General features: G+C 45.7%; 1 protein-coding gene across 1 annotated transcript; it reads right to left on the reverse strand.

The window, feature by feature from the left end:
* Positions 1 to 888: 888 nt before the first annotated feature.
* LOC115714519 (small ribosomal subunit protein eS25) lies at positions 889 to 2,366 on the reverse strand. The gene is made up of 4 exons (XM_030643250.2): positions 2,126 to 2,366; positions 1,957 to 2,031; positions 1,729 to 1,863; positions 889 to 1,263 (listed from the first exon to the last, which is right to left on the reverse strand). Exons 1-4 carry the CDS (start codon positions 2,126 to 2,128, stop codon positions 1,150 to 1,152), a joined length of 327 nt encoding a protein of 108 aa, XP_030499110.1. The 5' UTR covers positions 2,129 to 2,366; the 3' UTR covers positions 889 to 1,149.
* Positions 2,367 to 8,610: the final 6,244 nt, after the last annotated feature.

An 8,610-nucleotide genomic window follows, 5' to 3' on the forward strand; every position in this document is an offset into this window, starting at 1 on the left:
AATTTTTTAGAACTAAAAGCTAAAATTTACTGCTTACTCAAACAAAGTGATTTTAGAGTTTTAGGAGCCGGAGAGGCGCATTTAAAATTTCATATGCTTCGAAACTGATAATTCCTTTTTCTATGTTTTTGAGGAAAATAGGATCTCAGGAATATTTTCCTTTTTAGGAACTGGAGATTATATGGGACACTCACTTTGCTGAGTCACATGTGTTTATACATTTATTTGTGGTCATATATGTGCGAATTTATGTCAGTTAAGTACTGTATCATTGATCTGTTATTTGTTACAAAAAGAAACTTTTATTCGCTTACAAGTGTTGGTGATAACTTAGAGTTAGATAGTCCCCGGAAGCAAACATTTGAAAGAGAAACCATTAAAGATTTCTCACACGCTTGCCAATTGTGGGACAAAGCTCCTTCCCAAAAGTGATCTTACATCTCTTTTATATATGATTTTAATGAATTGATTGGGTTATGTAACGTAAATGTCATATATTAGTCATACATTTTTTCTGAATGTTGAAAAGTATAGGCCAGCCCACATTTACGACCAGCAAAACAATCAGGGAACCAATAAACGACCAGCAAAAGATAATAATAGTTTAGATACACCTAAAAACAAACGAGCTGCAAGAATATAAGTTCAGATCGAATGAGAAGCATTGATAGGCCTAATACAAACGAATTAATGTTAAGAGTGAAAAGCTAGGATGAGTATTTTCTAAAGGAGTAATGGCATGTTTCACCCAAAACATATGCCAAATGGTTTCTTTTACCACTTCTGAAAAAACATACCCAAGATTCACAAATCTTCATATTATAGAATAAGAGTAAAAAATTTCATTCATATATTGACGCAGCCAAAAAAAAAATTCACTCGTAAAAGTTGAGCAAACGATAAAGTTGTCATTCTCCTTGAGAAGCAACAAAACTTTCTCTACTAACAAAAGTCATTAACAGCTCAAAAAACAACACTTCAAATTAGTCCAATATTAATTTTCAAATCAATAAAGACAACGGGTTTTCTGAAATAGAGCTCTACTCATTCTAAAGTGAAACAACTCCACATAACAAAAAGTATAGTAACATTCAAACTGGGCAAACACATGATGATTTAAACTAAATAGGTTGGGACAAATAAGAAATCTTAGGTGTTTGTTGCTCTTGTGTAAATCTGCTGGCTTGCATGAGCAGACACCATCCTGATCAAACCTCTCGCCATCAAATCCTTTATAGCCTTCCTTGCTAGTGATCCATTAATCTATAACACCAAACAAAACCCATATGAAACTTGAGGTAAAAGAAAAATTATCACAACATTGAAAAACATCTTTTTTAACAGAATTTCAATAATGTAGGTGTAATTCCTTAACACTAGACCTAATGGGAAAAAACTAAGTAAAGTAGAATTATTAACAGACCCAAAGAAAAACAAGAACTAGAGACCAGCAGGTTTAGGGAATACTTTAACCAGAACTGTTACATGTAACATATAGTGATTTTGAAGCATTTATAAGCTAAACAACGAACTGTAAACTTAATAGTTTAGTAATATATAGCATCTAGTTTGGGAATCAGGGACTGCTTCGGATTCATCCTTTAGAAAGTAATCTTTTGCAAAACGATTTAGAGCGCAGAAGATTTGAAAACTGTGAAATTGATGATAAAGAAACAAACAAAACCATTGGAATGAAACAGATTTTAAAATTGATAGATAAACAAGTACCCTCAAACGATCGGAAAGGATAGATGGGGTGATGAGCTTGTATTTTGGAGCCTCAGAAAGGAGCTTGTCGTAGGTAGCCTGGTCGAACAGCACCATGTTGTTAACCTTCTCCTTTTGCTTTCCCTTGCTCCACTTCTGAATTATTTGGAAAAGAAATACATCGTTTAACTAGTTAGAATTGTATATTTATCTAAGAAAAAGGAAAACTCGTAGAATTATGAAGATGACCTTTTTCTTCTGCTTGCCACCACCGGACTTGGCGGGCTTGGAGGATGGGGGAGGAGCCTTGTCCTTCTTCGGAGCCTGAGAGCAGAAAAGACATAAAAAAGTTAGCCATTAGATAGAAGAAAAGATGAGAAGGTGCGGTGGGTAAATCGAACAAGCCCGAGGTGCGTACCATTGTTTCGAATCAAAACGAAAGAGATGAAACCGAGACTGAAAATAGTCGGACGAAGCTAGCGGCAAAAGGCTCCAACTACCAAACTGAAGGGAATGAAGATGAGAGGTGGGAGGCTTTTAGAACTAGGGTTTTTCTATGAGAAACTCCCCTGACCAAAGCGTCGTCGTTTTATCTTTTGTTTGCTAACCCTAATCGCATGAGTAAAATCAGATCCAAAACCTTTTTGGGCTTTATTCGACATTCGCCCTCTTCTTCTTATTCGTGGGCTTTTCAAATGTTTTTTGTGATTTTTTTCAAACTAATTCCGAAAATATTTGAGGGAAACTTAAAAAGTACAAAAAGATTGTAATAGGGAATTTTTTTAATATTTTTTTATACTAATTTTACAAAAATACTGTATTTAAAATTATAAAAATATCATGTTTCAGTAAAATAAAAAAAATAACTAAAAATAACTCTAAACAAACTTAACAAACAACATGAAAACAACTATAAAACACACAAAAATATATCTACAAGTAGAGGTGTACGTCGGTCAGTTTGGTCGGTTTATGGTACTTTTGCCCCTGATTTCACCCAATATACGTGGACCAATCGAACAGGGACACGTGGATCGGATTACTTGTAAATATTTGTTAAAGTCTTTGTATGCCACAAGGAAGCACCCTGGGCATAGGTCCCGGAGGAGGCACCCGGAGCACAAGGTGCTCCCGGACGCTCGCATAGCATAAAGCCTCTCCGCGAAGTGTTAGGCTTCTCCTGAGCAATCAAGTCGCATTTAATGCTGCATGGGAGGAAGCGTATTGGGACTGCAACACGCAATAAAGTCTGACGGCACAACCTCCAAACAGCAGCGCCACAGTAATGATCATTTAAGTCTAGCGACGGCTACTCTGCGAAGAGTCACATCAATCGCAAGGCAAAAAGGACATTCCTCATAAAAACCCTACAACACCTAGGGATTTGACCATGCATTACCCATGGTATATTCATTGGGAATACCCAACTTTATGGATACTTACAGATACGTTTGTAAGAACAATTCTAGGGATTGCCCCAGCAAAACACTATAAATACCCCCTCAAAACTCATTTAATGGGTCGAGAATCTTGGGTTGCATATGAGCAAGAAGAGCAAATACTCACCAAGAACATTCTCTGTATTTATAAGGGTAACATTCCCTCAAGTGTAGAATCTGTATTAAATACATCCATTAATAACAAAGACTCGTGGACTAAGGCGCATTAACGCCCCAACCACGTAAAAATCCTCATCTCACTTTCTTGCAGCTCAATATTATAATTATATTTTAATAGTTGCCGAAAATCTCGGTCAACATTTTGGTGCTTTCATTGAGAGCTGAAGAAAGCTGCTACACAACAAGCATTTGACTTCACAAAAATGGTGGAGACAAGAAGTACACGTCAGCCTCGCCCTCTGGAAGATGCTCAAGACCCAAATGAGGAAGATGTAGCCGCAAGAGCAGCGGAGGAGTCCGAGGAAGAAGAAGAAATAGTCCCCGACGAGGACTACGAGGGGAACCTCGACGAGTATGCCTATGACGAAGGAAGTTACTCAGAGCTGGTGCTTCTCAGACAAAAAGCTATCGATCATGAAGCCGAGATCGAAGCTCGAAGCGCAAAACCGAGAAAATGCGGGAAGTGATGCTAGCCATGCGAGAAAGCCATGGAAGCGGTGGCATTCACGTGCATCCCAAGGCAATGACCGTGGACTCAACGGGGAGCCGGCGACGTCTTCGCCTAATTCCCGACGACGAAATCTAGGGAACCTAGCCCTATAAGGTATCCCGCCGAGGGAAATCGGACAAAAAACCCTACTTCTACCCACAGGCGAAAGAAAAAGGTGCGGGATCCGCGAAGGGTCCGCTCGGATTTCCCTAAAGGGAAAGGTCGCGAGAGGGGCAAGCCCCAAAAAGGGAGTCTTGGCCCTCAGGATCGAGGGGACCGAAAAAGCGTTTCTGTGCACCAGGAACCAGGGGGTAGAGGGAGAAGAGGACAGAGATGTCCTCCCATTGATCTGAGAAATCAAATCAATGGGAATCAAGGTGACCTCTGGGATCGCCTTGACCAAAAAAGATACGGGCCCATGGTTTCCTCGGGTACGTTAAACGAAGGGATTATGGCGGAACTCGCCATACTTTGAAAAGACATTGCTCGAGTCTCTCGGAGGCAGAAGGGAGACGACTCCGACTCAGACAGCGAGGATCGGGAGCCGTGTGCCAAGCACATCCTGGAGGTGGAGCTCCCTAAAAACTTCAAGATGCCCGAAATGGCGGCATATACCGGGAACTCCGATCCCAGTGACCACCTGTCGCGGTTCAACCGTGTCATGACAGTCATGTGGGTCAGCAATGATGTCAAATGTCTGTGCTTCCCACTCACTCTGAGTGGGTCAGCGGAGGAATGGTTCAAAAAGTTGGAACCAGGATCCGTGGGCTGTTGGAACAAGCTCCAGACCAACTTCAGGAGACAGTTTGTCGCCGCCAGAAAGGTTAACTTGGAGGTTAGTGCCTTGACCAATATCAAGCAACTGCCCACTGAGACCTTGAAGAATTACATCAAGAGGTTCCGAGAGGAAGCCTCGAAGACCAAGAAGGTTGATGACGGACAACAGCTTGCACTTCTCCAAGCAGGAATCCGTACTGGGACTCCCTTCTGGAATGAGTTGCGACGAAGGGGCTGCTAGCCTCCAGGACTTCCAGAAAAGAGTCCAAAAGTATATCAACCTCGAAGAAGCCCAAATCGTGGCTTATGGAGGCTATTATCCCACCGGGATAGCAGGGTATATGCCCGGAGTATCGCCCTCGGGTACTGCCCCGACCGCGACTCCACAAGTGAGTGGCATACAGTTCTCTGCTACCCCCGGGTATAGCCAGGGCCAAGCTTTGGCGCCAGCATCTTCTCATTTTGGCAACCAGTCCGGGGTGAATGGGCAAGCTCCTTCACAGGCTGCCCCGATTGCTAGCCTAACAGGCCCTGCCCAGGGATCGAGGAGTAAAAGGTCGTCCAAAGGCAGCACCTGAACGGGAGAGAAGCGCCAGAAAAAGGGGTACACCCCCCAATATACTCAGTACACGGAGCTGTCACACTCTCAGGAACGTGTGTACTTCGCCACTAGGCAAAATACGCACTACCGGAGACCGCAACCGTTGTACAAAGACAGCTCCCGGAGAGACCCGAGAAAAAGATGCGAGTACCACAACGACATTGGTCATAGCACCAATGAGTGTAAGAATCTCAAAGACGAGATCGAAAATCTAATCCGTTTGGGCCACCTCTATGAGTGGATCAAAAATAGGTTGCCCCACCTTAATCCGGGACAGGTGGCTGGGGGTATGCCTCCGGGAACACCAGGGGGTACACAGGAGTATTGGCTCCGTGCTCCGCAGTGACGCCCAGCATATTCCCGGGCTACCGCCCCGGCCTAACGGGCGGGTGGCCATGATCTCCGGAGGTCCCCATATCGGAGGGAATACTCGCAAGGAGCGAAAACGATACGCCGAGGGCGCGAAACACAATGAGATATGGGAAGTTACTCAACTCCCAGCTCAAAGGCCCTGGCTGATGGACCAACCCATCACGTTCACGGAAGAAGACGCCAAGACGGTGCGTTTTCCTCATCACGACCCGCTGGTCATAGAGACCCCCATCACAAATAAAGTGGTGGCCAGGGTCTTAATTGACAATGGGAGTTCCGTGAACCTGCTCTTCAAAGAAGCCTTCACCGCGATAGGGTTGACCGACCGGGACCTCTCGCCTAGTGGGTCGCAGCTCACGGGGTTTAACGGGACGACGCTTATCCCGATGGGAAAAGTAAGGCTCCCGGTTACTCTGTGCCCGGATACTCCCCAAAGCACATTTAAATATTACACCTTCGTGGTGGTAGACTGTCCGACAGCCTACAACGCGATCCTCGGCCGGGCGGCCCTAGTGGACTTTGGTGCAATCACTTCGATTCGACATCTGTGCCTAAAATTCCCTACCCAGGAAGCCGGAGTCGGAACTGTGAGGGGAAATCAGGGGGAAGCAAGGCAATGTTACAATGTTGCCACCCACCTACCCGTACTTATGGTCCGGGAGTCCCCTGAGATAGAGAAAGCTGAAGAGGATGAGTTGGATCCTCGTGTAGGATCCGAAAGGGTCGTGGAACCAATGGAGGACGTCGAAGAAATACCAGTGTGCGACGACGACTCCACCAAAGTACTCCGGATAGGGAAGAACCTGGACCCGGAGGAAAAGGACAAAATAATAAAAACACTGAAGGGCGCCATCGACATCTTTGCATGGTGCCAAGAAGACATGACAGGCATAAGCCCTCACGTCATCACCCATGTACTCAATGTCAACCCGGACATGCCTCCTGTACAGCAAAAGAGATGCCCGCTCGACTCGGTGAAGGCCGAGGCTCTAGAGAAAGAGGTGGACAAACTTTTGACCAGCGGCATGATCCGCGACGTGTACTATCCGGAATGGCTGGCCAATCCGGTCCTGGTGCCCAAGCCGAACGGGACATGGCGAGTTTGTATAGACTTCACTGATCTAAACAAAGCTTGTCCAAAGGACTGCTTCCCGCTACCCAGGATCGACCAAATGGTAGACGCCACTTCCGGATTTAAACTGTTATCTTTCATGGATGCCTATGCTGGGTACAATCAAATAAAAATGCATACGGCAGACCAGGAATGCACTAGCTTCAGGACCGATAAGGGGGTATACTGCTACCTAGTCATGCCTTTCGGACTGAAAAACGCCGGAGCAACCTATCAAAGAATGGTTAACCGGATGTTTAAGAGCCTCCTGGGACGAAACATGGAGGTGTACGTGGACGACATGCTCGTCAAATCCAAAGCATGCAACAGCCATGCAAGCGACTTAGAAGAATGCTTCGAAGTCGTCCAGAGATACGGTATGAAACTCAACCCAAAAAAGTGCACCTTTGGGGTCAAGTCAGGAAAATTCCTGGGTTTCATAGTCAGCCAAAGGGGGATTGAAGCAAACCCGGAAAAAATCCAGGCTCTCTTGGATATGCCATCCCCCAAAAAACATAAAGACGTGCAGAGCTTGACCGGAAAGGTAGCCGCATTGAGTCGTTTTATCTCACGATCCACGGACAAGTGCATACCCTTCTTCAACGTGCTAAAGAAATGCCAAAAGTTCGAATGGTCGGACGAATGCGAGGAGGCATTCAAGAGGCTAAAAGATCACATGGCCAAACCTCCTATCCTATCGAAACCCATCCTTGGAGAAGACTTGTTTCTTTACTTGGCCGTCTCCGAGCACGCGGTCAGCGCTGCCCTGGTCCGGGAGGAAGAGAAAACTCAGCATCCCGTGTACTATGTCAGTAAGCGCATGATAGGGGCCGAGACAAGGTACCCGGTCATTGAAAAATTGGTATTTTGCCTCCTGATGGCGTCGAGAAAGTTAAGGCCATACTTCCAAGCCCATCCGATCAAGATCCTAACCAATCATCCGCTCCGACAAGTTCTCCAGAAGCCTGAAGCGTCCGGAAGACTCCTCAAGTGGGCGATGGAGCTAAGTCAATTCGACTTGCACTACGTCCCCCAGATTTCCATAAAAGGCCAAGCCCTGGCAGACTTCATTACCGCATGCAACGAAGCCGAGGCAACAGCGAATACGCCGGTACCACCAATCCCCACCTGGAGGGTATTTGTAGACGGAGCTTCTAATGAGAACGGTTCAGGAGCCGGAGTGGCTATGATATCACCAACTGGACTGCGGCTCCAGGCTGCCCTCCGATTTGACTTCACAGCTTCAAACAACGAGGCCGAATATGAAGCCTTGATAGCAGGGCTGAAGTTGGCAAAAGCTGTAGGGGGCAAAAGAGTGGAAGTCTACAGTGACTCTCAACTGGTCGTAAACCAGGTATCCGGAGAGTACCAAACTCGCGGCGAGCGGATGGCCGCATACGTAACAATAGTCCGAGAACTGCTCCACGAGTTCGCGGATTATAAAATAGAAAGAATCCCCCGAGAAAAGAACGCTCACGCGGACTGTCTGGCTAAGTTAGCCTCGGATAGCGAAATCGAAGAGCTGGGGGTAGTACCAGTGGAACGCTTGGCAGAGCCAAGCATTAAAATAAAAGAGACCACACTAACGGTTGGGCAAGAACCCAGCTGGATGGTCCCCATCATAAAATACATAACAACAGGTGAGTTGCCCCAAGAGAGGGCACTGTCTCGAAAGATTCAGTATCAGGCTCATCGTTATGTAATGATGGACCAAATTCTCTACCGGCGAGGACTCAGCATGCCTTATTTAAGGTGTGTATCGGACCCTGAAGCTAGACAAATCATGCTAGAGGTCCACGAAGGGTTCTGCGGAGATCATACGGGAGGACCCAGTCTCTCAAAGAAAATATTGAGGCAAGGGTACTTCTGGCCAACAATGAAAAAAGATTGTATAGACTATGTCCAAAAGTGTGACTTGTGCCAAAGGGACGCG

This window comes from Cannabis sativa, chromosome 4 (genome assembly GCF_029168945.1).
Source record: "Cannabis sativa cultivar Pink pepper isolate KNU-18-1 chromosome 4, ASM2916894v1, whole genome shotgun sequence".
Taxonomy (NCBI): domain Eukaryota; kingdom Viridiplantae; phylum Streptophyta; class Magnoliopsida; order Rosales; family Cannabaceae; genus Cannabis; species Cannabis sativa.